This window comes from Halichoerus grypus, chromosome 7, assembly GCF_964656455.1.
Source record: "Halichoerus grypus chromosome 7, mHalGry1.hap1.1, whole genome shotgun sequence".
NCBI lineage: Eukaryota > Metazoa > Chordata > Mammalia > Carnivora > Phocidae > Halichoerus > Halichoerus grypus.
Genome location: NC_135718.1, coordinates 81,972,555 through 81,993,060, shown reverse-complemented (window position 1 = coordinate 81,993,060; position 20,506 = coordinate 81,972,555). Strand labels below are relative to the sequence as shown.

The 20,506-nt window shown below is 39.0% G+C and overlaps 1 protein-coding gene across 7 annotated transcripts in view; it reads left to right on the top strand.

The window, feature by feature from the left end:
• The window catches only part of PCDH15 (protocadherin related 15), a 1,707,782-nt gene that overhangs the window by 1,160,531 nt on the left and 526,745 nt on the right, over window positions 1–20,506 (top strand). For 5 of the 7 annotated variants that reach the window (XM_078077809.1, XM_078077807.1, XM_078077810.1 and 2 more), the window contains one exon: window positions 13,570–13,730. The exons of the other annotated variants lie outside the window; for them this stretch is intronic. In XM_078077809.1, the coding sequence (XP_077933935.1) occupies window positions 13,570–13,730 (161 nt within the window). The remainder of the gene's footprint in view (window positions 1–13,569; window positions 13,731–20,506) is intronic. 7 annotated transcript variants of the gene reach the window in all.

Sequence of the window (20,506 nt, the reverse complement as noted above, 5' to 3'; positions counted from 1 at the left end):
ACCAATTTTCAAAGTCTTTTGTTTTGGGTTAAGAAGCTTCTTTTATTCATTTTATTTTTAAAAACATCAGTTTTCACAGTACATTCAGGGCTATCAGTTACAGCCACTTGGATGAGTGAACTGCTCACCGATGAAAACATAAGTTTTGGGGTTCACCATGGTATGGTCTCTTTGACCACAGGTAAGCAGGTCAACTCAAGGCAGGAGTGACAAGTCTGGCCAGACACGTGGCTTCATAAGAAACATAATAGTCCTCTTTGGGGCGCCTGGGTGGCTCAATCGGTTAAGCATCTGCCATTGGCTCAGGTCATGATCCCAGGGTCCAGGGATCGAGTCCCGCATCAGGCTCCCTGCTCAGCGGGGAGTCTGCTTCTCCCTCTGCCTGCCACTCCCCCTGCTTGTGCACTCTCTGTCAAATAAATAAATAAAATCTTAAAAGAAAAGAAAAGAAACATATAGTCCACTACTTGGTAAGGGGCACCATTTTCCTTGACTGCTGGAGGACTTATGTGTGGTAAATTCACCCACCAAGCCCCCAGACATTACTTGGCAAGAAGTTCCTGAATTTGCCAGGGTTTTTAGTCACACCTGCTGGCAAGCTTCTGATAGCATCATAATAGAGCCACAGAGACAGAAACTGTTGATTTGTCAACCAACAGACACTATTTACACAGTGGAAACTTCAGACATAAAAAAAAAAGTTTTCTCTAACACTTTATAAACATTGATACTACAAGAAAGGAGCCTATCATTTAAATTATACATTTTCACAGTGGTACCTTAGATTGGCTCAGACCCCTGCTTCATTAGCTTTTTTATTTTTACTGCAAGTGTGGCCCACTGAATTCAGACACTTTTTAGAGAACCACGGACCAGTCTGTTTAACACAGGCCCTTGGGTGTCACACAGCTTCCCAGAGACCACGTCATCTCTGCAGGGATTTCGGTGCAGGGCAGAGGAGAGCAGCCCTGCAGAGGGGAGGTTTCTTTTCCTAAAGCAGTGCAGGTCAGGGTGAGAAGGAGGGAGAGATGGGGAGCATGGCAGGAGCACCTCTGCCCCAGTAAGCAAGGGTTTGCACTCACTTTCAGATGTAAGTAAGCGTCTGCGTTTCAGCAAGCTAACAGCTAAGACACCACTCTGGAAGCTGGCTTCAATCCTACCTAAGCCTCTCAGTACTCACGAAGGAAACATCCACTGTCAGATCCTGGGAAGCCCTCTCCCATCACGTCACCCAAGCCCCAGGGTCTGTGAACAGGTGTGACAGTGAGCGGAGCCTTACCCCTCCACCCACCCACCCCCCGCCAGCGTACCATGTAGACAAGAACTTGCACGCACTACCAGATCCCGGGGAGCCACACGTGGATCTGGCCAGCTTTCTTCCAAAAAAGACTTGCTAGCCTGAGCTGCCCTGAGAAGCTTCTTTCAAATCTAAGCTTTCTACAGTCCTTACATGGTACAGTGCAAGGATCCTGACAAATTCTGGTAAGCTTACTAATTTGTGAGGTAAAGCAATTTTAAATGGATACTTTTATTTTTAAAGATTTTATTTATTTATTTGATAGAGAGAGAGATAGGGAGAGCAGGAACACAAGAAGGGGGAGTGGGAGAGGGAGAAGCAGGCTTCCCGCCAAGCAGGGTGCCTGATGCGGGGCTCGATCCCTGGACCCCGGGATCATGACCTGAGCCGAAGGCAGATGCTTAAGGACTGAGCCACCCAGGTGCCCGGAATGAATTCTTTTACCTTTGATATTTAACAACCTGAGAGTTGTTTGGTTTTGTTTTTAGTAGAAGGGTCACTTTTCTAGGCAGGGAAGACTATTAGTAGTTTCTTGGGTATTAATTAATATTAGGTTATTAATAAAAATAGGTTATTTGCATATTCAAATGCAAAATAATAGTTTTCTTGTAGTCTTAATTAAGCTTGTACAACTTTTAATTTTGTTTAAGTGCTAGTAAACTAAATATAGAAAGTAGACACTTACTTTCAAGTGGATCTCTGGTTAACATCGGATCAAATTCAACTAACGTCCTCTCCCTTAAATAAAAAGTTGCCAAGATAACACAGATTTTGGAAATGCACTTTTCAGGGTTTTAAGATATCTTCTTCAATGCATAAAATACTTTTCTCTGAATTTCATCCTAGAAACTAAGCAGTTAAAATAACCTTTTAAAAATATCTGAAAGAGATTTATTTAGTTTAATTTGGTTTATTTATTTGATTTTTTAAAAATGGAAATTATATTATTGAAAAGGGATAAGACTTAGAAAGTTTATTCCATTAGTAGTTATAAAGCCTGTTAAATTTGCTTAGCTTGATCAGCTTCTCATATGATAAGCCTCTCTTCCTATACCTGTTACAGATTTTTTAAATGTGATTTAGTACAATGTTGAGGAAAGTACTATAAGAAGCAGTTTTTTCTAGAAAACTTTTAACATTTGGGTGCACTTGTGGCTCTTGAATAATGAAGCTGAAGCTTATTTACTTTTTATTGCAGAGACATTATGACAAAAAAAAGACAGAATTTACTGCCTCCTTTTATATAAAAAAGCAAATTATTCTTGATCACATAATGTACTAAATATGTCCTCCAATTAATTGCTTCCAGGGGCAAATTACCAACTGAAGCAAAATATTTTTCTGTGATGTCTTTCTAATTGACATTTATTATGGTTGTAAGATCCTCATGTTTTATTCTTTACTCCAATATCTTATTAAAGAAGCTCAACTTGTTTACGGCATATTTTTTTGAAAGATTTTGGAGGTGAGGAAACAGATGTAACTTTAGTTATGACCCTCAGGATCCCCCCAGAGGTACTAGAAAACTATGTTGCTATTTTACAAACTCATCTATGTGGTAAAATATTTTAAATATTTATTGTGAGATAAATCTGAATTTAGAAATTGGAGAACACTATGATAGGACCTATCTTGCTATCTAGAATACAAATCCATTTCAAAACAACCAGAAACTCAGAAAATACAGAAAAATAAGTTGTCGGTAGGTAGATCCGTTGTTTCATTATGACCATTAATTCTATCCTCCTTTTTTTTTTTTACCATCTCCTTTCTCTTATATAACTCTCCCTGCAATCCCTATTAAATGAGGTTCTTTTGCTTTTTTTTTTTTTTTTTTTTTTTTTTTTTAACATGGGGGTGTCTACCTGGAAGCTGCTTGGGTCTTAACTAAAATTTAAAATCAAAACCATATTTGACCTTAAATTCAAGTTATAAATTGGATCATTCCTGTAATAAATATAGGAAACTAGTAAAAAAAGAGAAAATCCCTTAATTTGTTTTTTGATTAATGTTCTTTTAATTTGTAAGTTTAACAAACTTAATTCCTTTCCACCATTAATTGTCTATGTCATTTTCTAAAAGATTTTTTTTATTTATTTGAGAGAGAGAGAGCACATAAGAGAGCACACAGGCAGGGGGAGTGGGAGAGGGAGAAGCAAACTCCCCGCTGAGCAGGGAGCCCGATGCAGGACTCGATCCCAGGACCCTGAGATTATGACCTGAGTGGCTCAGTTGGTTCAGCATCTGCCTTCGGCTCAGGTCATGATCTCAGGGTCCTGGGATCGAGCCCCACATCAGGCTCCCTGCTCAGCAGGGAGTCTGCTCCCTCTCCAACTCCCCCTGCCTGTGTGCAGACATCAAAAGGAATGAAATCTTGCCATTTGCAACAACGTGGATGGAACTGGAGGGTATTATGTTGAGCAAAATAAGTCAATCACAGAAAGACATGTATCATATGATCTCACTGATATGAGGAATTCTTAATCTCAGGAAACAAACTGAGGGCTGCTGGAGTGGTGAGAGGTGGGAGGGATGGCCTGGCTGGGTGGTAGACACTGGGGAGGGTATGTGCTATGGTGAGTGCTGTGAATTGTGTAAGACTGATGAATCACAGACTTGTACCCCTGAAACAAATAAAACATTTTATGTTAAAAAAAAGAAGATAGCAGGAAGGGAAAAATGAAGGGGGGGGGGAAGTGGAGGGGGAGACGAAGCATGAGAGACTATGGACTCTGAGAAACAAACTGAGGGTTCTGGGGGGGTGGGGGGATGGGTTAGCCTGGTGATGGGTATTAAAGAGGGCACATATTGAATGGGGCACTGGGTGTTATACGCAAACAATGAATCATGGAACACTACATCAAAAACTGATGATGTGATGCATGGTGATTAACATAACATAATAAAATAAAAAAATAATTGAACACCTGTAAACATTTTATTTATTTTTTTTAAAGATTTTATTTATTTATTTGAGAGAGAGAATGAGAGAGAGCACATGAGAGGGGGGAGGGTCAGAGGGAGAAGCAGACTCCCTGCTGAGCAGGGAGCCCGATGAGGGACTCGATCCCAGGACTCCAGGATCATGACCTGAGCCGAAGGCAGTCGCTTAACCAACTGAGCCACCCAGGTGCCCTCCTATAAACATTTTAAATTATATTTACAAATTTGGATAAACTCTTCAAACATCTGAAGGAGTAGAAAACATCCCCAACAGTTTTTCCTAGATGATGTAATTCTTCCATATGATCAATCACACTGATAAATGTGCTGAATTGAATTTTTTAAAACATCGAAGTCCTGTTTATTTTAAATCACATATCTAATAATAGTGCAAATTTCCTACAGCGCCAATGTCACTAAAGAAAGCAAATTCCCATCCTCATGTGAAGTTTTGGTAAAGAAAAAGAAAAAAGAAAAAAAAAATGGGATCCTTATCTGACTGGAGATTTGATTTATTGTTGGTGTCAGAGAACAATCCGGGATTCAGGGTTTCTAAGTGATTCTCATGGAGCACAGGTTAAAAGGTTGAGCCTCTTCAAGAGCTTCTTAGCTTTCGTCTTTTTAAATCATTCAATCTCTCATACACATCTTAAAACAGTATCTTCAATGATTTTTGTTTCTATAATTTCAACCAAATAGGTCATTTTTGTGTGCACGGCAGCTGCTTGACTAGACTCCACAGTGTTTCCCATGGTGGGCAAAACTGGAGACCTGGCTCATGTTTAAACCACCTTTTCATAACTGTTATACTGAAAAATCGTATGGTTTCTTTCGTCACTTCAACTGCATCAGTTGGATGGTCTGAAAATAATAAACTCTTGCAGAATTCCGAGAGTATGAACCTTTATCATTCAACCTGTGGTTGAATACATTGTAATTCACTTAGTCTATGTTTTATCATTTAGCCCAGCTGATAAGGTAAGGGAATGGTGAGCATTTTGACCTGACCAGTAGGAACCCCCTTGCTTATTATCTTGCTCACTTTTATTTTTACCAGGAAGAAATGGCTTTCGCCCCATGACACATGCTCAGTGATAACTGTGGTCCCTTCCTCCCTCTTTTATTTTGTGTTTTGCATCTGCATGGTCTTCTCCTTTTTCCTCTGGGCGTTTGTGTATATTCTATACTGCTTTTATCTCAGTTGTAAAAAAAAAAAAAAAAAAGTTTTATTTTAAAACATCATGGCTAATTTTCCAATTAAATGAAGCAGAATGAATAACCCCTTTCTATGCTTCAATCTATATAAACTCCCAGTGGAAATGGGATGAAAAGTATGATTCATTGAGTAACAATGTGACTCTGTGTACATACATTATTTACCCCTCATGGTATAATGTATATTAATTATTGTATATTAATAATGCATATTGCTGATTACAACAATCTAGGGAACTAGCCTAAGATCACTATGTTAGTGAGGCCAAGCTTTTGAACATAGATTTTTTTGGCTTTCGAGCATAGATTTTTTGGCTTTCGAGCTGTATTACTTATCTGTTGCTACATAACAATAGTAAAACCAACAGTGTTTTACAACAACGCACCTTTGTTATTATTTCACAGTTTCCCTGGGCCAGGGATCCAGGCACAGTGTAACCTGGTCCTCTGCTTCCGGCCGCACAGCCCTGAGGTCCAATATTGTCATGACTACGGTCTCACTGAGATGCAACTCGGGGAACATCTGCTTCTTTTTTTTTTTTTTTTTTTTAAGATTTTATTTATTTATTTATTAGAGAGCGAGTGAGAGAGAAACAGCATGAGAGAGGAGAGGGTCAGAGGGAGAAGCAGGCTCCCCGCCGAGCTGGGAGCCCTACGCGGGACTCGATCCCAGGACCCTGGGATCATGACCCGAGCCAAAGGCAGTCGCCCAACCAACTGAGCCACCCAGGCCCCCGGGAGCATCTGCTTCTAGGCTCACTCAGGCTGCTGGCAAAATCCACTTCCTTGTGGCTGTGGGACTAAAGTCTTCTGTGTCTGTTTGGCTCTCAGCTGAGGCCACCCTCTGCCTCTAAACGCCACTATAGTTCCTTGTCAAGTGGCCCTCACAAAATGGCTCATTGCTTTGTCAAAATTAGCAAAGGAAAGAGACTGAGCCTCAACAAGATAGTCATTGGAATCTCATGTAATGTAACCACATAATGTACATGTAAATGTAACTTCCCATCACCTTTGTCATATTCTTTTGGTTAGAAGCAAGTCAAGGGCACCTTAAGAGTCTGTCCACCATGGAGCCTTTCCAGTTGCTGGAGAGCTCAGGGTCCATCCTCTGTCTTCAGGATTCTTCCCTTTGCCACACTGGAAAGGAGGTACCATGGTTGTTCCAAGGGACTCTGAGTTAGTGTGTTCACTTCTTAAACTAATACTCCCAGTCTGAGCTGAAGATTTATTGGACTATCCTTAATGCCAACTATCTATTCTCTTTTATGGGTGGTAAGCTATAAGATCAAAGACTATACCATATGTATATGCATATTTGTATATCTACACCTATCTATAATCTGAGAAAATTAATTCTAGGGTCAGGTCATTGATAATTACATTGTACTACTCTCTCTATATCTTCTTTTTTAAAGATGGATTTATTTATTTGAGAGAGAGTGAGAGAGAAGTGGGGAGGGCCAGAGGGAGAGAATCTCAAGCAGACTCCTTGCTGAGCTGAGCATGGAGCCCAACACAGGGCTCCATCCCAGAACACTTCCCTGGAAAGTGTCAACAAAGAATAAGATTTGAGCCTGAGAAGAGTTTTGCTTAGCCTGTTAATCTTGGAATCCAGATTTCACTCAAGAGTCAGAAGCTCAACTGACTGAGCCACCCATGAGCCCCAATTTCTCCCTATATCTTACTTTAGAGTTGTTTCCATTTTAACCCTTTAAATTTTGTCAAGAAAATGATAGAGTACAGAACTCCAAATAATGAATCTACAGTATTTTTTGTGGCTTTTCCATGATCTCAAAACAAAACTAACAAGGTTTTCATCATTTCATATTTTCTTTTACAAATTTGTATATTTCCAGTGTGATAGCAAGGCATAGAGAAAGGAGATATACATTGTGAAGTAATAAACCTGGGGTTTGGTCTTGGATATGTGTTTATTAGCTACCCCACCTTGGCCAGGGCATTTCGGTGCTTGAGATAGGGAGATGTGGAGATACCAGAGGATCAGCTTCGTTTTCCTCATGGATGCATTAGGAAGAAAGGGCAGGCTCTCTTATAGTTCTAAAATTCTATGATTCTATTTTGAGTTGGATAAGTGACATATAAACAAAAACACGACTTCTACACAAAATTGAATAATACACCCACTTAATACTTTACTCGCAACAGAATACACACATTAGCAATTGTCTAAATGGCAAGGCATTTATATCAGTTTCTAAGAAAAAAGTTGAGGGTAGACGGGGAAAAAAAAAAAAAAAACCCTCTTATTTCTAAAGTTTTTCTATGTCTGTGCCATGCTTGACAGATCACCTATCAAACACCAAATACCGTGAAGTAAAAATCACAAGTAAGTAAAAAGTATTGTTACTCAGAGTAAGTGAAGTGCACTCCAACAAAGCTACCCATTTTGCAATACTCTGTTCTCTCGATGTAAATAAAGTATACTTTGTAAAGACCAGTGTCACTTTGCAAAGCAGTATACTTGTAATTTCTGCACATTTTTGTCTCACCACTGTTGACTTGATTGGGGTCATTTTCCAACTTCAGCAGATGTTGCACATGGTTAATACATCCTTAATATGCAAACACAGCCCAATCAAGATTTACGTTTTTTATGAAATTGTTGAACACACATGTATTTATTTCCCTGTAGGAGTTTACCAAGTAGTGATCTAGCTACAATAAGAACATAGGCTTAGCTAGAATGTATCATTTATATAACTGTAGACCAAGAAGTGTGAAAAATCAAAGTGGAGAGACTACTTCCAGGCTTCCCTGGAAAGTGTCAACAAAGAATAAGATTTGAGCCTGAGAAGAGTTTTGCTTAGCCTGTTAATCTTGGAATCCAGATTTCACTCAATAGCAACTATATCATGGTCATACTTACTGGTTAACCTCACTGAAAAACTACAGATAACTTTATTGTCACTTTTTTATTTTCAAATTTATTTTAGTCAAATACTGTGCATCTGGGAGCTTTTTTTATGTTTTCATTTGCAGGGAGTAACATGCAATAGATTCTTCTGGCTAGATGATGTATCTGAACATTCTGCCAATTGGCTTAAACTGGGGAAAGATTGTTGCAAGAGATTTTATGCAATCCATATTTGTTATATACCTTTGAATAATTAATTTTTATAGCAACAACTAGTGGGTTCTGGGCAGAGTGATTTTCTTTATTTTAATGTTTGGAATGAGCCCAAATAGTCAATTACTCTCTCTCCCTGTAGAACTTACTTTTTCAGCTTCATTGAATTAGGTTAATTAGGAAGGCAACGGACGCCCCCCCCCCATGCCACCTCCACAGCATTTTTAGAGAGTACTCCATTTGTGTTATAACTGCCTATTTAAAGAAGCAAATAACTTTCACAGGAAAAATATTAAATATCTAATTTTTATTTATACTATCTGTAGTATAAATATATATAGTTCATATAAATATAAATATATATGATGCAGTATAACATATTATAAATATTATATAAATATAATATCTATTTAGTTTTATGTGTATGTGTGTGTGTGTGTGTGTGTAGTTCCTATAATGTGAGTGTGTGTTTGTTTTTCGTTCCTATAGAAGCAAACGTGTGCTAAGGATGAGTAGAAAGTGTTCAATCTGAAGATCGCTACTAGTATGAATTCGTTAAATAACACCTTTTTGGCATCAAATCTAATCTGAGTTTCTATGAGAAAAATTGAATTGTCTGTGGTTAGGAAGTGGAAAGAGTGGGTACCACTCCCTAGTGATGGTGAGCCCGGATGGATTGCCCATCAGGTGGATGTAAGAGGTTCTCTCTACACTTTTGTCTACAGAGAGCATTCTCTCTTTACCTTCTGACTTCCTAGAATGATTATTTGGGACTCAAATCTTTAAGTCCCTATAAATTCGTCCAGACTGCCGCCATGCCCATGCGTTGACCAAACATGATAACCCTAGCTTTGGGAAATAAACAGTAGACTTGGTTTGTGAAGAAGTCTGGGACATAAAATAAGCATTTTACTTTAGCTTCAGGTGATTTCTCTTTCAAAATGGTGTTAATAACATCAACGATAGTAACCACAACTTAAACTTTTCAAGTCCTTATTCTGTACCAAGAACTGCCATCAGTACTTCATACCTATTGTCTAGTTCTGTCGTTACAACAACCCAACGGGCTCTTTTTTGATGCCACTTCCCTTATGCACACTGGTAAGTAGGGAATGGCATTGGTATAATGAGGAAATGATATTGATTCATAAGTTATTTTACAGTATACTTATGTTTTGAAATATTCTGGAAAAGCTCTCTTCATAGTTAAAAGGAAAGACTTAGCTATGTAAGAAGATCTTAAGAAAACTGAAAATCTACTGCAGCCCCCTTACTTAGTGCACGTAGAGCCCCTATTAGTGTCTACAACTGATAGACAATCTGTCCATCTGGAAAAGCTGTGGGTACAGGTGAAACAATTGTAGAGTTATTTCTCTGACCTAAAATAATAAATTAATGAAGGTAGCTAAATACTGGATCAAGTTTTTAATATTGATAAAAAAAAGGTCTTTATTCAGAAGTAAATCACCCTCAATACCTACTCTTTTTTTTTAAGATTTAGTTATTTATTTTGGAGAGAGAGAGAGAGCACGAGCAAGCCTGAACAAGTAGGCAGGAGGGGCAGAGGGAGACAGAGACAGAGAATCCTCAAGCAGACTCTTCACTGAGCTGAGCAAGGAGCTGCACGTGGGGCTTGATCTCACGACCCTGAGATCATGACCTAAGCTGAAATCAAGAGTCAGACACTTAACTGACTGAGCCACCCAGGTGCCCCTAAATACCTACTCTTTGAAGGAAGAAGCACAAACCCCAATGTTAAACCCCATTGACTATGATGCTTGGTGGAAATACCATTAAATATTTAACTTTCTAGTATTTTTATTTTTATTTATTTATTTTTTTTACCATTTTAGTTTTGGTTAATGCTCTGGATACAAAAACACATGTTTTTTTTTCAGGTACATACATATAGTATTACAGAAATATTTGTTCTGCTTTGGCCCTGATTTTGTAGCAAAGAGAAATTGCAGGTGAGTGGGGTTGAGTAGTCTACCCACATTCACATGGTTGGTAAGTGGTGGATCCAGGATTGGATTCTGTCAGTTCCAGGGCAAGCCCTCTCTTAACTTCTATGACATGAGTATTGAACTACGTTTAATTCCTTTTTCCTGATTACAACCATTTTTTATTATGACAGAAGGAAATTTTCACATAAGAGGAATCCTGTCTTGGGTACTGTCTTCTGCAAGACACGTGTCTTTTGGGTTAACACCTGTTGATTAATTGATCCCTTTATTTTCATGAAATATGTCTCTTCATGAATAGTCTTTGTTCTGGTTTACTCTCTGATAATAACAGAGCCGTCCAGCTTTCTTATTACTGTTGCATTGTGTAGCCTATCCTTTCATTTTTCATGTATCTGCGTCTTTGTATTTAAAATGGAGTCAGGGGTGGAAATGGATTTTCAACATCACATGGAGGAGGTGAAACAAAGTTTTACTGGAAAAGGAGGAAGATTGCAAAACAAGGGAGGAGCCAAAGCACTGTGCTCTCTCCAGATGCCCAGCATCATCTCAGGACACAGGCTGCCCAGGCTGGAAACACTGGACCTATGAGAAGTACAGTCCCCACTGCTGGCTGGCAGATGGACCCTCACTTGGCCTCAGCTGGGTGTCACCTGTCCTTCTGGAAGAAGGTGGAAGACGGGGCTCTCCAGGGAAGCCAGAGTGAACATCTCCTCCTTCTCCTCCTCCTCCTTCTTCTTTTAAAAAAATAAATAGTGCTCTTTGCATCATGTCTCCCTCAACTGTGCTCTGTTCTCTCTCTCTTCTCCAAAATTTTGGTCAAGGTAACATGGCTTATGAAAGTATGGAGAGATTTTTTTTTTTTTAAAGATTTTTGTTTATTTGAGAGAGAGACAGAGATAGTGAGAGAGAGAGAGAGAGCACTAGCGGGGTGGGGAGGGAGAAGCAGGCTTCCCGCTGAGCAGGGAGCCTGATGCAGGGCTTGATCCCAGGACCCCGGGATCACAACCTGAGCCAAAGGCAGACACTTAACGACTGAGCCACCCAGGTGCCCTGAAAGTATGGAGAGATTTTAGCGACTTGGAGGTGTATTCTGGTGAAAGAAAAACAAAGCTCTTCATTTTTTTGGTGCACTAGCCCTGGAAACCGTTCTTGCTGAGTTACGGTCATGGAAGAACACAGGGCTGAGGATGGAGCCAGAAAACATAGTTGGATCTTCTCCAGGAAAATTAAACATCATTAAACAAAGTATAAGTCCAGATATACTGTCTTAGTTTCACTGCGCTAATTGTCGTTAAGATAACGATGGCAAGTTCTCTGGTTTGATCCATTGGGACCCCGAGGGGGGGAGGGTCCCTGCCCCTCCCTCCGCATGTCTCAGGAAGCTCCTGGTATAAGGCAGGGCTGAGTGGAGGTATGAGCGCTGCCAGCCGACCCGCTGCTGTACATTTCTGTATCTTTTTCTTCATCAGGAAATAGAAGCTCATTTAATTTCCTAATTACATATTGACTTACAAAATAATTTTTCAAAGGTTGGTGGTGTGACGTAATTGTAAACAAGTGTGTACTCGAGCCTTGAACATATTCCCAGGTCAGAAAATACCACCATTGTCTGAATGTACTTTTGGATATATTATCTGTAGGGAATCTAGTTGCCATTTCTATGAAAAATAGAAGGATCAGTTTCACTCTGTATTTACAGGCATGTGTACCAATATGTGAATAAAGTAGGAGATAATCTGCCATTCAGAAATGTGTGTGTGTGAGAGAGTATGTGTTTAAACATTATTCAGATTTATTGCTACAAAAAGGTGGTTCCTTTCAACATTCCCCAGGCTGATAAAGCTCATTGATAATACTATTAGAAACAAAAATAGTATAGCTTTTATTATTATTAATTACTATTTGCTGAGAAAATCTTCCAAAGAGACCCCCACCCTTTTATTTGTGACAATGCAATGATATAACATATAGGCCAATTCCATGCCTTAGAAAATGCAGCAGATACGTTTTGCATTGTTATTCAAGCTAGATTTATATTTATGGATTATCTATATATTCTTGTATGTTATCCTAAGGCAATGAGTTCTCTAGATATATGCCATTTATTCTAATGTCTTTAGGAGGGTACATTTTTATTTGCATAGCCCCACCTCTTCTCGATGCCATAATTTTAATAAAATGGATCGGCTGAAAATGATTGCCCTAAGCTATAGTGCATTATTGTTTGGCAGAAGGATTGTTGTTGTATGGGGGGGGGGGATGGGATTTGAATCGCATCAGTTCTGTTTGCATCCAACTTGCAAAATGCATGGAATTTTTAACAAAATAGGAAAGATTCGAGATGTGCTGTCTTTTCAACTCACTCAACAAATGTCTACAATTTAGCCTGCTACAAAGATAGTAAGAAAGCAAGCACCGAAATGTTCCATTGGAATAGTGTGTTGTTCTGGTCAAGTACCCCAGATGCGTCTGCAAGAAGAATGAAGTCTGTCTTGTGTCTGCACACTAGTTTTGTCTTTCACATTAAGATTTATGTTTTATGGATTTGCTCCAAGATAAAAAAAGAAAGAAGCAGTTCTCACTGTGGAAGACCTTGCTACTTCTTTATCTCTTCCTTTTCTTCCTTTCTCTTATTTTCAGGCTATCTCTTTTCATATCAGAAGTCTTACTGAGGGAACTGAAGTATCATTCTCTGTGTCTCAGGCATTTCCTTTTGTTTGGGGTGAAACCCAGTGATCACACCTGTGAGGAGTGATGGACAGGGAGGGGAACAGATTGAAGTTGTCAAAAGGGAAACAAGAAATAGATGATGAAACTCACCAAGTGGTTGAATCTCTCCCCGCCACCCTCATCTCCCAAAAATACCATTTATAAATAGTGGAATAAAGGTTATTCTCGCCTTTTGGGGACAGGACATTTTCTATATCATTCCAGATATAACATTGAATATTTTCTGGTTGAAAACGGATTTGCCAGTCAGCTGGGTTTTAAGCATACGATCTTGCTCAAGAATCCGTACGAGTAGCATATGTTTTCAAATAACTGTCTTTGGCCCGCAGGTACGATTCTGGTGGATAACATGCTGATCAAAGGGACTGCTGGAGGACCAGACCCCACCATCGAACTTTCCTTAAAGGACAACGTGGATTACTGGGTGTTGCTGGACCCTGTTCAGCAAATGCTCTTCCTGAACAGCACGGGCAGAGTTCTGGATAGAGACGTTAGTGACTCTTTTTTCCTTTGTCGCCGTGTCACAACCTATTTGGTATAAATAGCTGCATGTGTTTGTTGATAGGGTATCAAACTTTCTCTATAGAATTTGACATGATTTTCTGTGCTTATCAACAAAAAACATTTTTTTTAACTCCCGGAAGGAAGAATAAGGAGGGAAGGGGCCGTCTGTGTCTGAGAGAGCCATTGTATTTTCCCCTGACATCCAGGAACAAGGTGAGGGTAGAGTGCCCCGACCAGGGGATGGTGGGTCTGGGAGAGTAGGAGAAGCAGGGCGAGGGTCTGGGAGTACAGCTTGGGTGACTCGAGGACACAGTGTGTTGGGCTGAGCACAGAAGGTGCTCTCACAAGGAGCAAGCATGGGGTGAGGGATGAGTGTGTGGCGGTGTGCTTCGTGGGCTGGAAAGACATTAAGAGAAGGAGAAGGCGAGTTTCCTGGCACTGCGCCAGTCCAGCGGTGGCACATGACCTAGGTATTAAGGCAGCATAACCTAGGTATTCTGTTTTGAAGAACAGCTAAATGACCAAAGTTGTTGAATGTCTCACTTCTGAAGAAGTTGAAAGACTTGAGTAGATTTATGTGGTTTTCCAACGTCACTCTGTTGTTACTTCTTTGCATTCCAGCCTTGAGTGCAGAGAAGCCTCTGAGAGTGTGTGTGTGTGTGTGTGTGCGTGTGCATGTGTGTGTGTGCATGTGTGTGTGTGCATGTGTGTGCGTGTGTGTGGCGGGGGGGGTGTTATAACAGCAATTGTACAGGACCTTGGGAGTACATCCCAACATGCCTACTTCCAAATTTCCAGGTTATGAAATCCAAATGTCAGACATTCAGCTTGGTGAACCTGAGTCTCTCAGATTTATGACCCACTTTACAGTGTGGTGTGGGGTGGAGGACCCCTCATTCATCTCACATCTAAAATTCAGATTCTCTCAGAGCTTTGTGGCGAGGCGGGCGGGGCACAGGACTCTCCCACCAGGACGGGCTGTCTTTGTCCTCTTGGGGGGCTGCAGTGCTGCTGATGGAGCTGTGTTTGCGGATGGGGACAGTGGGCAGGGTGGAGAGGAGGAGTGGGACTGTCAGGGTCCACGGAGGGGAAGAAGTCCGCCTCGATGCTGCCCCACCGCCCCCCACTCACTGTGTCCTTCCATCACAGCACATTCTTTCTACCCCACACTTCACAATTCGGACTGGGTGCCTAGAAGGTGTAAAAGGGAAAAAGGACAGTTGTTATCTTGTCTTGGCTTAATTTATCTTCTAAGTCTTCAGTTTTGTGAGAGCAGTCTGGATAACGGGCCAGACTGGAATGCTGCAAGAACGACCCCAGCTGCATTACCTACAGGCATCCTGTACTGGCCGTAATTAGGGACATTCAGATCCAAGTCCCATGCATTTTATAATGCAACCTGCTAGCAGAATTAGAGAATATTTCTCTCTTTTAGACCACTGTTATTTTATATCGTTTCCTTTTCGTAACTTAATAGCTAATTATAATAATTTACTGTTTTGCTGGAAAATCATTGTCTTTTGAAAACATTTTTGTTTCATTTCATATTAAAAGCACAAGTTCTTTGTCTGAATTATGAGGAGAAAGCAACGATATCCTTCAGTATAAATAAACTGTGTTCTGTGTCTCCAACCTAAAACATTATTTTAATTACTTACCAAAAATTATCTTTACTTTGAAAGATAAGTATCTGCTTCCCTCGTATTATTATTTTTTTTTATTTCTGATAAGGGCAGCATTTATCGGACATAAGCAAAACTGAAACAGTACCATGGGAATATACTTAACATGGTTTGACTTGAAGGTAATAACTACAAACAATATGCATAAGTATCACTTAAAGAATCATCTGGGCTGTTTTTTTTTTTTAAACACAATAATCAAAACTAATTTCCTTCTACTTAAAATATTCTTTTCAATTAGGAATGCTATGGTCAAGTTAAACTTGCCAAGATATTTTGTAAATTAAACTGTTGTCAGTGGACACCTACCTGAATTATCTAAAGATGCTGTAGACAAGGACATCTAAAGGATATTAATTGTGAAGTGAATATTGTAGAGGAAAATTTATAAATAAAAAGCCAAACACAGGCTCACATATGTGCAGGATATTGAGTTGGCAAACACAGTCATTGAGATCACCGGAAGACAGTACTAAAGAGATGATGAGAGTTCATATGAGCTCAAGGCAAGACTCAACTAGACGCAGAATGCACCTCAAATATAGTAGTTTTCAGAGTTTTCTGATTACAGATGCTTTGCAGAATCATTGGATTTTAGAGGTGGAAGGAATCTTAAAGTTTTGCTAATTATTTTTTTTTTCATATATCTACTGTGTGATACATTTAGACATAGCCAGTCTAACATTTAGCACTTGTCTATGGGGAAATGAGAACAGTAAAGCAATGGGGGTGATTTTTTATCTGTCTCCATAGCTAAGTGTACTCATCCTATACTGATATGATGCCCTTTTTGCATGTTTTTAATTTTATGCAGTCTTGTAGATGATAGATGGCTTTTGCTTTATAAGTCTTTCTTTAAAAAAAAAGTCTTTCTTAAAGACATAAAAGGTTGTCTATCTTCTGTTAGCCTTCTGTGATTTTTGTTTGCTTGTTGTTTTGTTGTGTATCGTTGTTGTTGTATATTTTGCTAGCCTGCTGCTCTCATGTACTCTGTTTAGGTGAAGAATGTCTAAGTCCACTCAGCTAATTAACTAAGAAGGCATGCTGCTGAATAGTTGGGTTTTGGTGTCAGGGGATTCCTCTTGGATAAATGTGTGAGCTGGATTTAAGCAAAGAGTTACAAGTCTAAGTATAAACATAGTAAAAGGAGTAGCATAGCAGAAGTCAGAAGCATAAGAAGAATAAAAGTAACAGTGCATGGTGTGGACTTGCTAGCCGGCAAAGGGGGCCATCAAGCTAGAGTGACAATAAAAGTGGAAAAAACAGTTTGATGTCAAGAAACTGCCAAATCTCTATAACATATCAGGAATGAATTGCATCATTAAGAAATACGTACTCAGAGGCTCACCTAATTGCTCTTTACCAGTACTAAATTTCCACAAATCAAGGAAATAATGATACTAGGCTGAAATCCGCTCTTTGATGGATGGATTTGTTGGTCAGTCTTCATTTTTGGGAGGGGGGGGCACTTGCTCAGGATTCTGATCAAATCAATGGACTCATTTCCCAAGAAAAAGTTTATTTGCTCATGAATAAATTAGGTGCCTTCAAATTCAAGAATTTGACTAACTGCGAAGGTTACATAGACCCCAGGTTACAGATCTTGCCTTGGATAAAGTATCGTCTTACTTTTCTTACTCCCAAATTGTTAGAGAATCTTGCATCTCAAAATCAGGAATTGTAAAGGGAACCAAGAGAAGGAATGATTATTTACTGCGTATGTACTCTTATATCCCGTCCGACTGGAGTAACTTGCTGTAGTCTTAATGTTTCCCTCGCTATTTCCCTAGCTATTAGATGTCTGCCACATTTCCCTTAATAGAAAGTGATCTCCATGTGCCTGGGAAAAGATAAATCTCAATGTAACCTCTTACTTCAGTGCAGTTTACCATGTCCTGCATTAACCTTTGAATTTTTTAAATTCTTGTGAATTGCTCTCTCTGATGCCACAGTGCTTTCAGGGCTTTATTCATCAGTCTAAAGGCTTTTATTCTGAAAATTCTTAACCCAGCGCCCATCTGTTTTATATGAAGCATAGACTGTTCCTACTAGGAGATGAGCGCGGAAAATCAGTGTGTTTAGCCCAAATCTAATCACAACTGGAAATTTCAATTTTACTTAATTATAAAATAACATATGCTTATGGTGCACATATCAGAAAAAGCACATGTACGAGCATTGCTTTTCCATCTAAAGAAAATATTTAATATTTATCCTGCTGTGTATTATTTCAAGCATATGTGTGTGTGTATACATATGTATATATAGGCATGTGTCTTTATATCATACTGTATATAATGCATTCAGCCTGCTTTTTAAAATTATTTATTTATTTTAGAGAGAGAGCACGGAGGGGTGGGGCAGAGGGAGAGGGAGAGAGAGAATCTCAAGCAGACTCCCTGATGAGTGCGGAGCTCAATGCGGGGCTCACACTCAAGACCCCAAGATCACAACCTTAGCTAAAACCGAGTTGGACCCTCATCTGACTGAGCCACCAGGTGCCCCTTTTCAGCCTGCTTTTTAAATGTGATTTGTAATATACATCTTTCTTTGTGAATGAATGTATATATAATTGTTTTTAATGGCTGCATAGCATTTTACTGGATGAATAAATTGAGATTATTTTTCAAAACAATCTCCTATTTTGGACATCAAGTCTTTTTGCAATTCTTGATGGTTCTCTTTTCCTGTGGTGTCTTTGTCTAGTTTTGGTATCAGGGTAATGTGTCAACATACAGTGAGTTTAGAAGAGTTCCTTCTATTTTTGGAAGAGTTTGAGAAGGATTGGTATTCATTCAAATGTTTGGTAGGATGGACCAGTGAAGCCATCTGGTCCTGGACTTCTCTTTGTTGGGAGGTTTTTGATGACTGATTCTATCTCCTTGCTAGTAATCATTCTGTTCAGATTTTCTGTTTCTTCATGATTCAGTCCTGTTAGGTTGTGTTTCTAGGAATCTGTCCGTTTCTTGCAGTCTTGTCCAGTTTGTTGACATCTAATTATTCATAGTAGTCTCTTATGATCCTTTGTATCAGATGTGATATCTCCTTCTTGTTTCTAATTGTATTTATCTGAGTTCTCTCTTTCTCTCCTTTTTTTTTTTTTTTCTTGCTGTGTCCAGCTAAGGGTTGGCCAATTTTGTTAATCTTTTCAAAGAAAGCTTTTAGTTTTGTTGACCTTTTCTGTTATCTCTCTTATTCTCTATTTCATTTATTTCTGGTCTGATCTTTGTTATTTTCTCTCTGATACTAACTTTGGGTTTCATCTGTTCTTTTTCTAGCTCGTTGAGGTGTAAAGTTAGATTATTTGAGATTTTTCTGGTCTATTGATGTAGACATCCCTATGAACTTCCCTTTTAGAACTCCTTTTCCTACATCTTCTAAATTGAGTACATTATATTTCAATTTTCAGTTGTCTCACGGTATTTTTTTTAATACCTCTTTTTATTCTTTCTTTGGCCCATTGGTTATTTAGTAGCATGTACTTTAATCTCCATGTGCTTGTGAATTTTCCAGTTTTCTTCTTATAATTGATTTCTAGTTTCATACCATTGTGGTTGGAAAAGACACTTGATATGATTTCAACATTCTTGAATTTATTAAGGCTTTCTTTGTGGCCTCCCATATGATTGGTCATGGAGAATGTTCCATGGGCACTTGAGAAGAAGTATATTCTGCTGCTTTTGAATAGAATGTTCTGTATGTGTGTCTAAGTCCATCTGGTCTAATGCGTTGTTCAAGGCCGATGTTTCCTTATTGATTTTCTGTCTGAATGATCTATGTGTTGATGTAAGTGGGGCATTAAAGTCCTCCACTATTATTGTATTGCTGTCTGTCTCTCCCCTTAGTTCTGTTAATATTTACTTTATATATTTAGGTGCTCCTATGTTATGTGCATAAGTGTTTACAAATGTTATATCCTCTCACTGGAGGACCTCTTTATCATTATGTAATGTCTTTCTTTGTTTCTTATTACAGTCTATGTTTTGGAATCTTTTTCTTTTTTTCTGGTATAAATATACCTACCTCTGCATTCTCTTAGTTTCCTGACATGCATTTCTTTGAGTGGTTGCCAACATTCTTTGAGTTGTTCATTTTGTGAATATAATGAATCATGACAAAAAATGTGAATGCTCTGAATAGCAAAACAGAGTCAATAATCAGGGTTTGACCCTAATAACAGCTGCCAAAACTCCATATTATTGTCACCAGGGTAGAATTTATTTTAGTACTTCTTAGGGGAAAATTGCCCTGGAAATATTTTGTGAGTGGAATTTTTTTTCACTGTGCTTTTCAAATACAATGATGCTTTTCTAAGTGTCTTAGCCCATTTGGGCTGCTATAATGAAATACCACAGACTGGATGGTTTAGAAACAACAGAAATTTATTTCTTGTAGTTCCAGAGGCTGAGTTTATGAAACCAGCAAGGTCAGGGGAGAGTCCTCTCCAGATTGCAGACTTCTTATACTCTCACATGGTGGAAAAGGACCGGGATGCTCTCTGATGCCTCTTTTATAAGGGTGTTAATCTCATCACCTAATCAACTGATTCATGTTGTTAAAGGGGAATAAGAAGTAGAGGATGAAATTCACCAGGTGTTAGAATTTCTGCCTCTTACCCTCATCTCCCCAAAATATATTTTATAAGTAGCATAATAAAGGGATGTTTGCCCTTTTGAAGCAGTACATTTTTAAATCATGCCTGAAGTTGAATGTTTTCTGCATTGAAACCTATGTGCCAGTCAGCTGAAGGCCCTACCTCCTAATACCATCTTACTGGGCGTTAGAATTTCCACATGTCAATTTTAAAGGGACAGAACATTCAGACCATTGCATAGGAATATTCTGACTTTACTCAAAGTTCTTTGGCTTATAAGGAAGGCACAAAAATGCCTCCAAATGAGCTCAAGTCAATGGGTGAAGAGTATTAAGAATATCACCATAGAAATGAAAAATAATTCGATTTTAGCGATATTGCAAATTTATCAGGGACAGAGGAAACTACCTGTTCTTGGACCACGTGATCTCTAATCTCTACATTTCTCTGTGTATGTGTTGAGTTTTCTTCTTCCCGCAGATCAGG